This window comes from Symphalangus syndactylus, chromosome 10, assembly GCF_028878055.3.
Source record: "Symphalangus syndactylus isolate Jambi chromosome 10, NHGRI_mSymSyn1-v2.1_pri, whole genome shotgun sequence".
NCBI lineage: Eukaryota > Metazoa > Chordata > Mammalia > Primates > Hylobatidae > Symphalangus > Symphalangus syndactylus.
Genome location: NC_072432.2, coordinates 36,010,732 through 36,029,661, shown reverse-complemented (window position 1 = coordinate 36,029,661; position 18,930 = coordinate 36,010,732). Strand labels below are relative to the sequence as shown.

The following is an 18,930-nucleotide window of genomic DNA, read 5'->3' as shown; positions in this document are numbered from 1 at the left end:
CCTGGCTGCATCCCTGAGCATGTGGTTCCTTTGCAACTTCTCAGCTGCAGCCTGGCCTAGCATTAAAAATAGAACCCATTTCACAGGCTTGTTGTAAGTACTTTTTTTTTTTTTTTTTTGAGACTGAGTCTTGTATTGTCGCCCAGGCTGGAGTGCAGTGGCCCAGTCTCGGCTCACTGCAAGCTCCACCTCCCTGATTAACACCATTCTCCTGCCTCAGCCTCCCGAGTAGCTGGAACTACAGGCATGTAAGTACTAATTTTTAAAGGGCAGATATAATCAGTATATTGACATGCAGTTCTCACAGGGGTAACTAAACAACTTTAATTTTATTCCTCATTGTCTGCTTGGGAGTGAAGGACTGGCTAGCCCTTCTCCTACCCCTGGATGAAACTTGGGGTGGCACGATGGCTGTTCTCACACAGGACTTTGGAGGGAATGTAAAATCCTACAATTACTTCAAGACACAAACATAGTCTCAAGTCAGTTACTGAAGTGTCCAATCCAGTGCATCAATCAGTAATTCAATTTGTATTCAAAGGTAAGACTTCTGAGAAGGAATCCTTCTCCTTTGTTTCCTTACACCCCACTGTTCACTAATTGGCTTTTGGCCCTTCCAGGGTTAAGTGCTTAGATGAAGGAAAGAAAAGGGGATAAAAATGTTCATACTTGATGGATACCATCAAAATGTGGCTTAATGCTGTCTGTCTGACAGATGCTGAAGACTAACCTTTCTTTTACAGGCACTTTTGGGATTATTCAGAGGGGTTCCTCCCAAGTGATGTATTCTAGTTCTCCAATTGCCCCACATGACTTAGTCCTTGGTTTTCCAGAAGTTCACTCAGTACTGACCTTCTTCTATTTTCAAGATAGTACCCCTCATACACAAGATTTTAAATTGTTCCGAACCAGATCTTACACACCACTCAGCTCACACTAGACCAAGGGAATATTCATCTACCTTTTGTCCCAACAAACTCTAGGACTGAAGGTCAAGCTGAGGTAGCAGCAACTCTCCTCACTTCACCTGCAAAGGCACTTGCCAGCCCTCCTCTGAGCCTATTTCCTGGAAGTCAGACACCACCGCAGTGTCTGTGAGGTCTGTTAATGCAGCTTGCCACAAAATACAGACTGAAACAAATTTTGTAAACTTTCTCAGCTTTTTGAGAGAGGGAAGAATTTCCCATTTGAATTCTTCCAAGGAGATTTCCCCCTGTACTCATAACTTTTCATCTTTATTTTTCTTTCCTATGACCCCTAAGCAAACATCCTGTTGGTGACCATAAGCATGGCAATAAATTATCCACGTTTTCTCACTGGGGTTTTACTACCAGTTGGTCTATACTGTTGTGGGGATAACATGCACAGTCACTGCAGAAGGAATTAAGCCATTGTATAAACTTTAAAACATGCAAGCCCTACCCATTAAAATTGTTCCTCGGTATTCTTACCGTATATATCCAAAGTAAATGAAGTTGAGATTTGATGTCACCGGTAGCCCATTTAATTATCTACAAGAATCAGATAACAAACTGTTCAGATCCAGCTTTTCTTGCACTGACTAGCTATAATAACCTATATGGGGCAGGGGGAGAAATAAGTGGTTTTTTAAATTTACTTTTGCCAGTATCTGTTAATAGTACTTAGTTTCATAGTTCTGGATATGGCTCCAGTAATCAGAAGAGCTTTAAATAGAAAGGTCAAAGTCCACGGAAAAGAGTTTTGTTTCCGTTTCCTTAGAATTTAGATCATCCTGTGAAAAACATAGGATTTCTTCAAGGTAAATAAATAGTACTCACAAGAGGCTAAGACAGAGAAACTATAAAGACAAGTAGTTCAAGTGTGTAAAGAAAAATACTGGTTATTAGGAAAGACTGCTCAGATGGGCCAGTATAATTAAAATAGTTAAAGTGACAAAGGATTGATCTGAAACAAGTCATGAGAATCCCTACAAAAAGCAGTTCCCTAAACTGGCTGCATAAGAACCATCTAGAGTAATAACCTTCTGAATTTAACTGATAAAAGCGTGTCTGTACCTGAGATAGCCGATATCCAGTCTGGGCTTCTTTTCCGTAAGAGAATTCTGATTTTATTGCTGGTAATGTATCCAGCTGAAAGCAATGTTTCTCAGCTTCTCCTGAAGATTGTTATGGCCATGTGACTAATTCTGATCATTGAATACAAGTGGAGATTATTGGCTATTACTTCTGAAAAGGCTCCTTAAAGAGGGATGAAGAGCTGGGTGTGAACTTTTTGCCTTTCTACCCATTCCTCCTTCTGTCTATGTAGAATTTAGACCTTAAGGCTGAATCTGTAGCAACCATCTTAGAGCATGAAGCAATCTTGAAGGTGGGAGTCACAAGTTAAAGATGGCAGAGCTAACAGATCAAAGGAGTCTGGGTTCCCAGCCACCATGGGACCGCCATGCCAACCCTGCACTGCTCCTTCCACACTTGTTTTATAAGAAGGAAAGTAAACCTAACATAGATAATCCTGTTATTATACACCATCAAATCCTAAACACAGTGCTACTGGCATTTTCTTAGCCTTACCAGATTGCAACAGATGATTTTCATTTTCAGGCAAATATAACTACCTCCACAATGCTACCCAGCTGTTGGTGATTACAGCATACCATTTGGGGAAAATGCACGTCTTAGAATTAATGAAACAGGTATTTAGAGTCTTCAGTTTATCCAGCTGCCTTAGCTTGCCTGAAATCTTACTAGTAAACTCACTGATTCTGGGACCATCCAGAAGCTGGAAATTCTCAATGTGGATGAGAAATGGCCATGAGAGAATGCCTTGTGCATACCTGGCACAGAAAGGAAGCTAAGGAAAAGCAATCCAACACAGACATTGCCACCCACAGTTGTATGGAAGGCAAAGTATCAGTGAGAAAGAAGCTGTAGTAACATCAGTGTTGGAGAATCTATTTATTATAGGGTTAACCTCTTGTACTGTAATGGACCTTAAATGAGCACAGAAGTCTGGTCTCCAAAGTGAGACCTAAAGGAAGATGATGCCAACCACAGCATGGAGGACAGACTGGAAGTTAATGTTCCCCTGGCACAGGCCATCAGTAATCAGCTGTTGATACGCCTATGTTAACTGGTAAACTCGTGGTGCTGTTTTGGCTCTTCTCAACTAGTTCACTTTTTATTTAAGCACCTCATTAAAGAAACCCTTTTAGATGTGGTAAAGCAGAAACAGTCTACTAGGTAGGGCCCTACTAAGTAACAAGAGATCATCATAATACTATTCAGGGACTATTAAAATCGTCGACTCTCGGGTTGGCCATGCTAAGCAACTGGTATAGAAATAAGCCATGGCGGGGTTAGATTTACAGTTTGAGCCCATCACTGATTTCCTATTTATATCTGTCCCCCATAATACCAGATACATGGTAGTCACTCAACAGGACACATATTAAATAACAAATGACACAATACATGGTTTCAAAAGGGTGTTTACTATTTGGTGAAACAATATCTTTTAATTGTCAGTCATAAAGTGAAATACATACTAAAATATACATTAAATATTCACCAAATCTGCATTGCTGCTACATGAAAACATTTTTTGGTCTGTTGGAAAATGTAATTCCTGAGATCATTGTTGAGCTTTGTCAATCATTTTCCTCACCATCAAATCATCTTTCCTTAAGTGACTTGGGAGTGTGAATCTAGGATGTTCAATTTTAGACCAATTTTCTCTATATTCTAAATGAGTGTAAACAGGCTCTATCTTTTATAAAAGGTAGAAAAATAACCATGGTGTGCTAATTTTTTTCAAGGTATACCATATGGAAAAGTGTAGGCTGAACACAAAAGAAGTCTTTTCTGAACGGCTCTCGATCACACATAAGGAACATATGTTTTCCAGTTAATCAGTCCTTGATGTACAGCAGTCCAGCTGTTGTTTTGTATTTATTAAAATATTCTCTGCTAAATAATTATGTTCGTCTTTAAAAGTAAATTGCATAAAATTCCATCCAATTTCTTTCTCTAAACCAACATATTCTTCACCTTCGCAAAGCAAACACATGGTGCACTGAAACCGAGGTGTTACCAGCTTCACATACTGTTCTGCCATTTGTGAGGGGTGCAACCACAACATAAGTCAGAAAAAAAGCTATCCAGCTTTTCGTGGAATCTGGCGAAGTTTACACTTAGCGATAAGCCTCTAAGCCTGAACTTAGCAGGGCTAGCAAAACTTTATTAATTTCCTATCTCCTATTATTTTAGGATGATTTTCAAAATAATACTGCAAGCTCCTAATTGAAATACAAAACAGAACAAAAAGCTGTGAGAAATCTTTTTTTCCTTTGGCTCCTTAAAGACTTGGAATCATTTATGTTAGTGTTGCATACATTTTACCTTCTACATTTTGATTTACTTGCTCTTGAAAGCACTAGAACAAATTAACTGCAATACAACCTCTCTGAAACCACTTGAATCTTTGATCCTACCATAGAGTTTTAAAGGCTTTCGAGATATAACGTGTATTTCCCCTGAGTCTGAGTGTCTACGTGATTATAGAATGCATGTCTCTTGCTTCATGGTGATATCCCACATGCATGAAATACTGAAAAATAGGTATTTCCCAAAGACTCCTATATACCAGGCATCTCAGACTGACACTGAAAACCTTTTGAAGCATTTTTAACAACAAATAATGGACTATTTCACAGACTGATGCCAATAATTAGTTTTCTTGACCTACAGTTAAAAGCAAAATTATCTTTTTAACTAAATAGGATCAGCTTCAAAATCCCTTTTGGAGATGTTTTTATCTATTAAATGCCTTTATTAACAACACCATCTTCCATTTTCTATTACTCCAATTCGATTTCTCCTGCATACAAGGTAATGAGTAGAATGGCTGTGAATCCAGTTAACATTCCAGCATTCTGAATCATGAAGAAGGTGAAATCGGTTTTTCTTCCAGTTACCTTTTCTCTCAGCATATCATTCATCTCTGGAAACTAGAAGACAGATATATTGTTAGATAACTGTTGCCATCTTGTGGCAAACCACAAAACAGTCACTTAGAGGCATACCTCGGAGATAGTGTGGGTTTGGTTCCAGACCAGTGTGATAAAGCAAACATCTCAATAAAGCAAGTTACATGAATTCTTAGGTTTCCCAGTGCATATAATAGATATATTTGCATAATAATGTACACTATTAAGTGTGCAATAGCAAAATATCTAAAAAGGCAGTGTATATACCATAATTAAAAAAATACTTTATTGCTAAAAAATGCTACCAATCATTCAAGCTTTCGGTGAGTTGTAATCTTTTTGCTGGTGGAGTCTTGACTCCATCTTGGTGGCTGCTGACTAATTAGAGTAGTGGTTGCTAAAGATGAGAGTGGCTGTGGAAATTTCTTAAAATAAGACAACAATGACATTTGCAACATCAATTTATTTCTTTCATGAAAGATTTCTCTGTAGTGTGCAATGCTGTTTGACAGCATTTTACCCACAGTAGAACTTATTTCCAAATTGGAGGCAATCCTCTCAAACTCTGTCCCTGCTTTAGGAACTATGTTTATAGAATATTCTAAATCCTTTGTTGTCATTTCAGCAATGTTCACTAGGAATAGATTCTGTCTCAAGAAATCACTGTTTGTTCCTCCGTAAGAAGCAACCCCTCATTCATTCTAGTTTAATCGTGAGATTGCAGCAATTCAGTCCCATCTTCAGTCTCCACTTCTCATTCTAGTTATCTTGCCATTTCCACTACCTCTGCAGTTACTTCCTTCCCTGAAGTCTTGAACACCTCAAAGTCATCCATAAGGGTTGAAATCAGCTTCTTTCCAACTTCTATTAATATGGATATTTTGACTCCTTCCATAAATCACAAATGTTCTTCATATCATCTAGAATGACGAGTCCTTCCTGAAAGTTTTCAACTTACTTTGCCCAGATTCCTCAGAGGAATCACTATCTACAGCAACTATAGACTTACAGATTATTCTTAAATAATATGATTTGTAAGTCAAAACTACTCCATGGACTGATCCATGGACTGCAGAATAGATGTTGTGCTAGCAAGCACAAAAACTTTCATCTCCTTGTACATCTCCATAAGAGCTCTTAGGTGACTTGATGCACTGTCAATGAGCAGTAATGTTTGGAAGGAATTTCTTTTATTTTTCTGAGCAGTAGGTCCTAACAGTGGGTTTTAAATACTCACTAAACCATGCTGTAAACAGATGTGTTATCATCCAGGCTGTGTTGTTCTATTTCTAGAGCACAGAGTGGATTCAACATAATTCCTAAGGGCCCTAGGATTTGGGGAATGGTAAATGATCATTGACCTCAACTTAAAGTTACCAGCCGCATTAGTCCCCAGTAAGACTGTCAGCCTGTCCTTTGAAGATTTGAAACCGGGCACTGACTTCTCTCTAGTACGGAAAGTACTGGATGGCATGTTCTTCTAACAGAAGGCTGTTTCAGCTACACTGAAAATCTATTAGTTTAGTGTAGTCACCTTCATCAGTGATCTTAGTTAGATCTTCTGGATAACTTTCTGCAGCTTCCCATCAGCACTTGCTGCTTCACCTCACACTTTTATGTCATAGAGATGGCTTCTTTCCTTAAACCTAATGAATACACCTCTGCTAATGTCCAGTTTTTCTTCTGCAGCTTCTTTACTTCTGTAAGCCATCATAGAATTGAAGAGAGTTACTCCTTGCTCTGAAATAGGCTGTTGCTTAACGGAATGTTGTAGCTGGTTTGATCTTTCTATCCATACCATGTAAATTTTATTCATGTCAGCAATAAGGCTGTTTTGCTTTCTTATTATTTGTGTGTTCATTGGAGTAGCACTTTTAATTTCCTTCATCAATCCTTTCTTTGCAGTTACACCTGGGCTATCTGGCAAACAAAGTCTAGCTTTTGGCCTACCTTGGGTTTCAACATGCCCTCCTCACTAACCTTAATCATTTCAGGCCTTTGATTTAATATGATAGATGTGCAGCTCTTCCTTTCACTTGAACACTTAGAGGCCACTGTAGGATTATTAACTGGTATAATTTCAACATTGTTGGGTGTCAGGGAATAGGGAGGCCCAAGGAGAGGGAGATGGAAGAATGGCTGATCAGGGGAGCAGGCAGAACACACACAACATTTGTCAATTAAGTTCACCATTTTATACGAATGTGGTTCATGGCGCCCCAAAACATAATAGTAACATCATAGATTACTGATCACAAATCACTATAACAGATATTATAATAATAATGAAAAGGTTTGAAATAGTTCAAAAATTAACAAAATGTGACAGAGACAGGAAATAAGCACATGCTATTCGAAAAATGGCACTGACAGACTTGCTTGAGGCAGGGTTGCCAAAAACTTTCAATGTGCAAAAAACCTAGCATTTACAAAGTGCATCAAAGCAATGTGCAATAAAACAAGGTGCTCCTGTAATAGAATGCTGGGAGGGGTGGTATGAACATTTACTTTGGATGTTTAAAGGTTTTAGTACAGATAGCTTAATAGGAATATCTAGTTCTTTCAGGCATCAACAAGAGTAAAAGTACTGAAGTAGTATTTTTCTCCAACTGAATCAATCAGTGGGATGGAATTTACCTCATTTTATGTTCTCTTTCTCCTTTTCCATTACCTGCTCTCTGTGCTTCACCCATCCCATTCTTTCATTACCTCAAGTTTACCCAGCAAAATCTTCACACCTACCATCACCTGTACCAGAACTTGTATTTCTCTAATTTTTCAGTGGACTAAATCCTTCACGTTTCACCTTATATCTTGCTAAAACACTTTTGCTAGCCAATCCTAGTTTATTCTAGATTCCTTTATTGTCATCTCTCATATTCTACTTTCTCTCTTATTTCATAGCATTTTTTATTATTTGTAATTATTTAGTCATCTGTGTGATTTTTTGTTGTTTAATTTGAGGATCCCCTCTTTCTAGAGGAAAAGCCCCATGAATGGAAAAGCCCCTTGAACTGTGCCTATTTTCTCACTCCAGGATGAGTATTATTTCTTAGTATTATTCCTTTAAACTGAACAACTCTAATAAGATTCCATTCTTATATCAGAAAGTGATATCAAAATGACTATAAGATAGTATGAGACATTAATTTTGTGAAAAAAGTTATAAATGTAGCATTGGTTCTAAGAGATGAAATCCTTGCTCTTCTGAGGGTCTGCAGAGAACAACGAACAGAGCTAGACAAATATAATTTGGAGGTAAGAATGCAAATAAAAAAATCAAATTATTAAATTATGTATGTAATACATCCAGTTCCAAATGCAAAAGAAATATTCCTTGATTTTCATACACTACCGTATTATCATTTTCTAGAAAGATGTCCATGATTTATTTGAAAATGCACAGGATATTCTCTCTCTTACACAGACACACGCACACTCTTTTTTTTATTTTTTTTTTTTAGACGGAGTTTCGTTCTGCCATCAGGCTGGAGTACAGTGGCATGATCTCAGCTCACGGCAACCTCTGCCTCCCAGATTCAAGCAATTCACCTGCCTCAGACTCCCAAGTAGCTGGGACTACAGGCGCCCGCCACCACGCCCGGCTAATTTTTGTAGTTTCAGTAGAGACAGGGTTTCACCATGTTGGCCAGGATGGTCTCGATCTCTTGACCTTGTGATCTGCCCGCCTCGGCCTCCCAAAGTGCTGGGATTACAGGCGTGAGCCACCGCGCCCGGCCATGCACACTCTTTTGAGCACACACACACATACAGATACAAAGACACAGACATTGAACAGATATAAATATATACTATGTCAAATAAATATTGTCAAAATTTTACCAATTTTAGTGTACCAGTTTTAGTTTAACCCAAAAAGCTATCACTGTTTAGAACTTTGAAATAACAAAATGCTATTTACTCTAATAAGTTATTCCTCTTCCAAATATGACATAGACACAAAAGAGGGAGAAAAAGGAGAAAAAGTCCTATAGGGACATACTGTAATATAAAACAAGATGTACCAACCACAAGGGGAATAGAGATAGAGGAAAATATCTCTATTTCAGCAAAAACAAATCATTTCACCTTCAAACAATACGATTATGTTTTAAAGAACCAAGAAGCATCAGTTTCAAACTACTATTAGTGTAAACTACTCAAGTAGAATGATCTGTTGAAATGGGAATGTTCTTAATTACAACAGAAAGGCCTTCCACACTGTGGAAAGCAGAAGGCCACCCTTAGTTAACTTATAATCCAGACACTCATTTCCAAATTTTAAATTAAAACAAAATACAAATTTTAAGCTTCTTACCATATCTGCCAGAGAAATATAGAGGAACATGCCTCCAGCAAGTGCAAATATAATATTTGGAGCAAAATTGTTGCCCACCAAAATGCCAAAAGCTAGCCCAACATAGCAGGAACATGCAGAAAGGAAGTTGAATAGCAACGCTTGTCGAGTGCTCATCCCTGCATTGAGTAGGATCACAAAGTCTCCTAGAAGAAGAAGAAAATATCAAGTGAATAGTTTTTTTTTATTTCTGGATGAGATCAAAGATAATCATCAATGTCCAACAAGGTCTTCATTTTAGTGCATCAGAAGGATTTTAAGAGCATGTCACCTGAAAAGTCTCATTCCACTGAAATCAAGAAGTAAGCAGACTTTTAAAATATGAGCAGAGCTCCTTACCTAACTCGTGGGGAAACTCCTCACATAGGATTGCTATGGAAGTACTGAGTCCCTGAAGGAGAGACAAAGTGCAGGAAGCCCCAATCGCCAGGCCATCGATGAAATTGTGGAGGGCATCGCAGAGCGTTATCATCCAGGCAATCGTCCCTATTTCTGACAGTTTGGGCCCCTTCAAACAGGTACATGAACTTGGCTCTTTTTTTCCATCCTAGCAGAAAATCAATTAAAATGATAACCAACATTTCTTGAAAGTCTCAGAAATACAGACAAGTTGGAGATGGGTTATGTCTTGAAAAAAACAAATTGTTCCCACGGAAAGTCTTTTAGAGTAACTAGGAAACCCTAATAATATATAACAGAGCAAAGAAAACTTATGGTCGAGAGAAAGGAAATTAATCAACTGACACAACTTGAATAAGCCACTAACAGATATTTTCCTTTACTTTCCCTTTAAAACAATTCTTTTGACTTGTATAAACTTCTTCCTACTGCCTTTCTTTTTTTTTTTTTTTTTTTTTTTTTTTTTTTTGAGACAGAGTCTTGCTCTGTCGCCCGGGCTGGAGTGCAGTGGCGCAATCTCGGCTCACTGCAAGCTCCGCCTCCCGGGTTCACGCCATTCTCCTGCCTCAGCCTCCGAGTAGCTGGGACTACAGGCGCCCGCCACCGCGCCCGGCTAATTTTTTGTATTTTTTTTTTTTTAGTAGAGACGGGGTTTCACCGTGGTCTCGATCTCCTGACCTCGTGATCCGCCCGCCTCGGCCTCCCAAAGTGCTGGGATTACAAGCGTGAGCCACCGCGCCCGGCCCCTACTGCCTTTCTAAAATGTAGCAGATACTAACCTAATAAATTTATTCATACACAAGATTTTAAATGAAGGAAGTTATTCAAAGACTAAACTTAAAGTCTTTTTCATGTTACAATTTAAATATGAAATCCACAACTAGAGCATGATGACATCAGGAACATTTGTTCTAATCTCTTCTATGCCACCATGTGACAGGGAGCAAGTTATCACAGAGCTCCTTCAACTGTGAAATGAAGACATTGTACTAAATGATTCGTTTATTTATCAGCAACTTATTGAGTTTCCAGTCTGTTCCAGGTACCCTGTGGAGGGTTTAGGCTGTAACAATATGGTCCCTACCAGCTCCAAAGCTTAATTATTTTCTTAACAAATTGCATGAAGTGTAAATGGAACAGGCTAACCTTTAAACTAACACTTCCTTTCATGTATAAACAATAATAAAAATAGAAAATCCTGTGATGGAGTCTTTGTAGGAATTTAGATTTCCAGAAAATTTATAAAATTGTACAAAATCAAATGACAAATGCCAACTGAAACACTTTCCAGAAGTTGTAGAGAAAGATAAAATGCCAATTCATTTTTAAGTACAAAAGCAGTTTGCAATTAACTGGAGAACATTTTATTCCTAATTCTCCTCCTCTCACCTCTACCTAAGCAGCTAATCATTATATTTATTCACTTCTGAAATGTGTAAAACACTCTGTTGAATGCTATGGGAAATACATGGAAATGGAAAACACAGCTTCTGTCTTCAAGAGGTGTATTTACATTGGAGAAACAAGTCATAATATATATGGATACATTAAAAAAAACATGCAATATATATCCAACAGAGAGGGGCTTACTTCAGAGCAACCATCTAAGAGGTTGTACATTTACTCCAATGTCACTTCACTACTCCAAACACTTTGGGGACCAACACTTTCAGAATCAATCTTAAATCTTGCAATACATCTCTTCACTATTTCATTAGTGGCAAATCTGCACCTTTGGATTTTTGTTTGTTGGTAGGCACAGACAAAAGCATTTGGAGCAAATATTTTTTTAATTAATATGAAACGAATGGGAAACTGTTAGTAATAGGATTCATCATCATTGTCATCACCAGTGTGGTCATAGTAGAAATAGTAACAGCAAAGGCACATAGCATTTATAATGTGCTAGGCAATGTTCTAAGCACTTCAAATACCGAATTCATTTGGAACAATTCTATGAGGAAAGTACAACTATTACCACCATTTAGGAAATTAAAGCACAAAAAGGTTGGTAAACTTACCCAGGGATACAAAAAAAGAGTGAATGGGCATTTTTGGCAACAGTGCTTTACTACTACAAACATATCGGGGATGGGGATTCTTCTCTGTAATAGGATCTGAAGGTAATTCGCAAGGAGACTTCCCTACCTCTCAGAAAACTCTTCTGAACGCTTGACACAACATTGAATAAGTATCAAATCTTTTTTATTTTAAGAAACAAAGTTTATCCACATAAAAAAATTCTATCTTTTCTTAAAATGTGGGTTTTTTTACTTTATAGCTATATCTTAAATGCACAACACAATAAACAATCATAATTTAGCACAGGTAGATCGGATAGTTTGCATAAAAAATGCCCCAGAGTGGGAAGCAGTTATAGCTGAAGGAGAAACAAAGGTGGTCATAGGGAAAGCCACAGAGGAAGTGACCTGGGCTTTGTAAAACTTACTGCCGTGATATACTTAATGAGATTATTTTGAATTAAAGCAGTTGTTTTCATCTTCCAATCTAATTTATCTAATTACATGTTTAAAATTTCCTTATAGTGATGATTTCAGAAGAAGACTTCAAAACCAAGTCTTGACTACCTGATATCACATACAGAGTCTGTATACAAACACCTTTAATTTTACAGAAGAAATTAAATTAATATATCAGGAGTGATTCTCTTACCTCTAAGTACAGATATTATTGACTCTATTTATTATGCCTCATATTAGTTCTATGAGCTTTGGTCCCAAATGATACTGTTGAGCAGGGTAAGAGTTATACATTTTTAATAGTTTTGGAACAAACCAAAGTCAGCAAACATTCACAGAAACTTCTTTTTTAATTCACCTAGAATTAAATCACTAAGCAGAGAGAACACTAAATTCAAGTTCCTGTAGTTAAGTTAGTGAATATGCCTATCTCTCTCTTTCCTTTTTAAATTTTTGTTTTCTGTTGTTATTGTTGTTCACTTGCTTGCTTTCTCGTCTGAGTTTTATTCTAAATAAGAGGCTATTTCTATCCTCAGCCATGATGAGGCAATTCAACCTAGTGAAAAGACACTAAGTCTGGAATCTAAAACTGAGTTCAAGCTTGGCTCTGAGAAGAATTACCGTGTAATCTTCAACAAGACTTGTAACACCTTTCACTTAGTTATTAATGGGGATGAAAGTCAAAGCAATGTGTAGTGTTATCAGAATGGGGGAGAAAGAATATCATGCACCGAAGTTAAAAAAATAGAGGGAGACTATGTTGAATCCCAACATAAATTGGAGGGCAAAAAACAAAAATTTTTTAAAAAAATACTTAGAAATTAAAATGGAGAAAACAAATGGGCTTATTGCAGAACAGTTTAAGGAAGAAGAAGAAAGTTGTAGAGGAGGAGGAGGCCTGGGGGAATAGGAAGCACAAGGAAAGGGAGAAGTAGCATGAGGAGGAGGAGGAGGAGGAAGACAAATACAAGGAAGATGAGAAGGAGGATGAGGAAGAGGAAGAAGAGAAGGATGATTAGGAGGAGGACAAGGTGGAGCATGTGGAGAAGGAGGAAAAAGAAAACAGGGAGAACAAGGAGAAGGAAATGAGCAAGCATGAGAAGGAGGAGCAGGAAAGGAATAAAAGGAGGAGAAAGATAAGGACATAGACAAGAAGGACACAGAGGAAGAGGTGAAGAATATATGGATGAGCTTCTTTGAATAAGTACAGAATGTGAATCTAATTCTATTCCACTAAATCTTATAAAAGGCTATCACAGAGGATAGCTTCAGTAATAAAGTGAACAAGATGTGATTGTCACTCGGTATCCTTCATCAACCATCCAAATGTTTCCTTAATGGACCCACATATAAAGTGCCAGAGTGGTGCAGAGGGAGGCTATATATAGGTTCAGCATTCTCTTCTCTTACCAAGGGGGATCTGGCTTTCCAGCACGAAAGAAGTCCCAAACTTCAAAAGCCAAGGCTGATGCTGAGCCCCCAAAAAGATATCACTGTCCAACAGGGCAAGAGGACCAGGTGGCTGTATGTGGTAGCAGAATGATTCCACTGGATTCCTCCCATTATAAGGGGATGCTCTTGGACTCACAAAGATAGACATATACAATATGTCTTCCCTGCCTTCAGTGCCTCTGCAAGCACCATCATTCATGGACTTATAGTGCACCTGATATACTGCCAAGGTTTCCTGTGAAAACTATCTCCTAACCATTTTTTAGCAAAGGAAGTGAGACAGTGGGCTCAATCTATATAATTCATGGATCACATTACCTGCACCCTCTAGTAGCAACCAGTTTGGCGGAATGATGAAATGTCCTGATGAAGCCTCAGCCAGGGTGCAAGCCAAGAGATAACACCCTGAGAGGTTGAGTTCTGTCCATAGGTTGTGCAGCCAAGTATATGGTGTCATCTCTGCTGTAGAGAATGCACAAATCCAGGAACCAAGAGGTGAGAGTAAAAGGGGTATAGGTCAGGCTCAGTGGCTCCTGCCAGTAATCCCAGCACGATGGGATGCCAAGGGGGAGGACTGCTTGAGGCCAGGTGTTCGAGACCAGCCTGAGCAACATAGCTAGACCTTGTCTCTACAAAAAATATATTACTTTGGGAGGCGGAGGCAAGCGGATCACAAGGTCAGGATATCGAGACCATCCTGGCTAACATGGTGAAACCCCATCTCTACTAAAAATACTAACAAAAAAATTAGCCAGGAGTGGTGGTGGGTGCCTGTAGTCCCAGCTACTCAGGAGGCTGAGGCAGGAGGATGGCGTGAACCCGGGAGACAGAGCTTGCAATGAGCCAAGATCACGCCAGTGCACTCCAGCCTGGGTAACAGAGTGAGACTCCATCAAGAAAGAAAGAAGAAAGAAAGAAAGAAAGAAAGAAAGAAAGAAAGAAAGAAGGAAGGAAGGAAGGAAGGAAGGAAGGAAGGAAGGAAGGAAGGAAGGAAAGAAAGAAAAAGAAAAAGAAAGAAAGGAAGAAAGAAAGAAAGAAAGAAAGAAAGAGAAAGAAAGAAAGAAAGAAAGAATTACTGAGGTATAGTGGCATGAGCTTATGTTCCCAGCTACTCGAAAGGCTGAGGTGGGAGAGTTACAGTGAGCTATGATTGCACCACTGCACTTCAGCTGGGTGACAGTTAGACCTTGTCTCTAAATAAATAAACAGATAAATAATCTATCTTATTTTTATGCCTAATACACCACTTAAAGAATTCTTACTGACAGGCCAGATGGCCAAGTAGGAACAGCTCTGGTCTGTAGCTCCTAGCCAGACCAACGCAGAAGGCAGGTGATTTTTGTATTTCCAACTGAGGTAACCAGTTCATCTATTTGGGACTGGTTAGACAGTGGGTGCAGCCCTCCGAGGGCAAGCAGAAGCAGGGTGAGGACCCAGGAAGTGCAAGGAGCCAGGGACCTCCCTCCCAGAGCCAAAGGAAGTAATGAAGAACCATGCCATGAGGGACAGGGCTCTCCAGCCCAGATACTATGCTTTTCCCAAGGTCTTTGCAACCTACAGACCAGGAGATTCCGTAGGGTGCCTACACCACAAGGGCCCTGGGTTTCAACCACAAAACTGGGTGGTGGTTTGGGCAGACACCAAGCAAGCTACAGGAGTTTTTTTCCATACCCCAGTGGTGCCTGGAACACCAGCAAGACAGAATCATTCACTCCCCTGGAAAGGGGACTGAAGCCAGGGAGCCAAGTGGTCTTCCTCAGCAGGTCCCACCTCCACGGAGCCTGGAAAGCTAAGACCCACTGGCTTGAAATTCTCACTGCCAGCACAGCAGTCTGAAGTCAACCTGGGACACTCGAGCTTGGTGTGGGGGGGAGCATCTGCCATTACTGAGGCTTGAGTAGGCAGTTTTCCCTTCATAATGTAAACAAAGCCGCCAGGAAGTTCAAACTGAGTGGAGCCCACCACAGCTCGGCAAAGCCACTGTAGCCAGGCTGCCTCTCTAGATTCCTCCTCTCTGGGCAAGGCATCTCTGACAGAAAGGCAGCCGCCCCAGTGAGAAGCTTATAGATAAAACTCCCATCTCCCTTGGTCAGTGCACCCAGGGGAAGGGGTAGCTCTGGGCACAGTTTCCGCCGACTTAAACGTTACTGTCTGCCAGCTCTGAAAAGAGCAGCAGATGTCCCAGCATAGTGATCAAGCTCTGCTAAGGGACAGACTGCCTCCTCAAGTGGGTCCCTGACCTCTGTGCTTCCTGACTGGGAGACACCTCTCAGCAGGGCTCAACAAACACCTCATACAGAAGGGCTCCAACTGGCATCTGACGGGTACCCATCTGGGACGAAGCTTCCAGAGGAAAGAGCAGACAGCAATCTTTGCTGCTCTACAGCCAATGCTGGTGATACCCAGGCAAACAGGGGATGCAGTGGACCCCCAGCAAACTCCGGAAGACCTGAAGAAGAGGGGTCTGTTAGAAGGAAAACCAACAAACAGAAAGCAATAGCATCAACATCAACAAAAAGGATGGCCACTCAAAAACTCCATCCGAAGGTCACCCACAGCAAAGACCAAAGGTAGATAAAGCCACCAAGATGAGGGAAAACCAGCATAAAAAGGCTAAAAATCCCAAAAACCAGAATGCTTCTTCTCCTCCAAAGGATCACAACTCCTCGCCAGCAAGGGAGCAAAACTGGACAGAGAATAAGTTTGACGAATTGACAGAAGTAGGCTTCAGAAGGTGGGTAAAAACAAACTCCTCTGAGCTAAAAGAGCATGTTCTAACCCAATGTAAGGAACCTAAGAACCTTGAAAAAAAGTTAGAGGAATTGCTAACTAGAATAACCAGTTTAGAGAAGAACATAAATGATCTGATAAAGTAAAAAAACACAGCACAAGAACTTCGTGAAGCATACACAAGTATCAATAGCCAAATCTAGGAAGCAGAAGAAAGTATGTCAGAGATTGAAGATCAACTTAATAAAATAAAGCATGAAGACAAGATTAGAGAAAAAACAATGAAGAGGAACAAGCAAAGAATCCAAGAAATATTGGACTATGTGAAAAGATCAAACCTACGTTTGAGTGGTGTACCTGAAAGTGATGGGGAGAATGGAACCAAGTTGGAAAGCACACTTCAGGATATTATCCAGGAGAACTTCCTCAACCTAGCAAGACAGGCCGACATTCAAATTCAGGAAATACAGAGAACACCACTAAGATACTCCTTGAGAAGAGCAACTCCAAGACACATAATCATCAGATTCACCAAGGTTGGAATGCAGGAAAAAATGTTAAGTGCAGCCAGAGGGAAAGATCATGTTACCTAAAAAGGGAAGCCCATCAGACTAACAGCAGATCTCTCTACAGAAACTCTACAAGCCAGAAGAGAGTAGAGGCCAATATTCAACATTCTTAAAAAAAAAGAATTTTCAACCCAGAATTTCATATCCAGCCAAACTAAGCTTGATAAGTGAAGGAGAAACAAAATCCTTTACAGACAATCAAATGCTGAGAGATTTTGTCACCACCAGGCCAGCCTTACAAGAGCTCTGAAGGAAGCAGTAAATATGGAAAGGAACAACCAGTACCAGCCATGGCAAAAACAAACCAAAATGTAAAGACCATTGACACTATGAAGAAACTGCATCAACTAATGGGCAAAATAACCAGCTAGCATCATAATGACAGGATCAAATTCACACATAACAATATTAAGCTTATATGTAAATGGGTTAAATGGCCCAATTAAAAGGCACAGACTGGCAAATTGGATAAAGAGTCAAGACCGATCGGTGTGCTGTATTCAGGAGACCCATCTCATGTAAGAAGACACACATAGGCTCAAAATAAAGGGATGGAGGAATATTTACCAAGCAAATGGAAAGCAAAGAAAAAAAAAAAAAACAAAAAAGCAGGGGTTGCAATCCTAGTCTCTGATAAAACAGACTTTAAACCAGCAAAGATCAAAAAAGACAAAAAAGGGCATTACATAATGGTAAAGGGATCAATGCAACAAGAAGAGCTAACTATCCTAAATATATATATATGCACCCAATACAGGAGCACCCAGATTCATAAAGCAAATTCTTAGAGACCTATAAAGAGACTTAGACTCCCACACAATAATAGTGGGAGAATTTACCACCCCACTTTCAATATTAAAGAAATCAATGAGACAGAAAATTAACAAAGATATTCAGGACTTGAACTTAGCTCTGGACCCAGGTGAACTAATAGACATCTACAGAACTCTCCACCCCAAATCAACAGACTATAGATTCTTCTCAGCACCACATAGCACTTATTCTAAAATAGACCACATAATTGGAAGTAAAACACTCCTCAGCAAATGCAGAAGAACAGAAATCATAACAAACAGTCTCTCAGACCATAGTGCAATCAAATTAGAACTCAGGATTAAGAAACTCACTCAAAACCACACAACTATATGGAAACGAACAACCTGCTCCTGAATGACTACTGGGTAAATAACGAAATTAAGGCAGAAAGAAATAAGTTCTTTGAAACCAATGAGAACAAAGACACAACATACCAGAATCTCCGGGACATAGCTAAAGCAGTGTTTAGAGGGAAATTTATAGCATTAAATGTCCACAGGAGAAAGTGGAAAAGATCTAAAATTGACACCCTAATATCACAATTAAAAGAACTAGAGAAGCAAGAGCAAACAAATTCAAAAGCTAGCTGAAGACAAGAAATAACTAAGATCAGAGCAGAACTGAAGGAGATAGAGACATGAAAAACCCTTCAAAAAATCAATGAATCCAGGAGCTAGTTTTTTGAAAAGATAAGCAAAATAGATAGACTGCTAGCCAGACTAATAAAGAAGAAAAGAGAGAAGAATCAAATAGACACAATAAAAAAATGGTAAAGGGGAGATCACCACTGATCCCACAGGAATACAAACTACCATCAGAGAATACTGTAAACACTTCTACGCAAATAAACTAGAAAATCTACAAGAAATGGATAAATTCCTGGACACATACACCCTCCCAGGACTAAACCAGGAAGAAGTCAAAACCCTGAAAAGGCCAATAACAAGTCCTGAAATTGAGGCAGTAATTAATAGTCTAACAACCAAAAAAAGCCCAGGACTAGACAGATTCACAGTCTAATTCTACCAGATGTACAAAGAGTAGCTGGTACCATTCCTTCTGAAACTATTCCAAACAACAGAAAAAGAGGGACTCTTCCCTAGCTCATTTTATGAGGCCAGCATCATCCTGATACCAAAACCTGGTAGAGACAAAACAAAA

At 39.3% G+C, this 18,930-nt stretch overlaps 1 protein-coding gene across 2 annotated transcripts in view; it reads right to left on the bottom strand.

The window, feature by feature from the left end:
- Positions 1-3,453: 3,453 nt before the first annotated feature.
- The window catches only part of SLC39A8 (solute carrier family 39 member 8), a 90,784-nt gene continuing 75,307 nt past the window's right edge, over positions 3,454-18,930 (bottom strand). For both annotated transcript variants that reach the window (XM_063611159.1, XM_055296900.2), the window contains exons 6-8: positions 9,663-9,870; positions 9,285-9,469; positions 3,454-4,987 (exon numbers count right to left, since the gene is read on the bottom strand). In XM_063611159.1, coding sequence (XP_063467229.1) covers positions 4,838-4,987; positions 9,285-9,469; positions 9,663-9,870 — 543 coding nt within the window. In that variant the 3' untranslated portion in view covers positions 3,454-4,837. The remainder of the gene's footprint in view (positions 4,988-9,284; positions 9,470-9,662; positions 9,871-18,930) is intronic.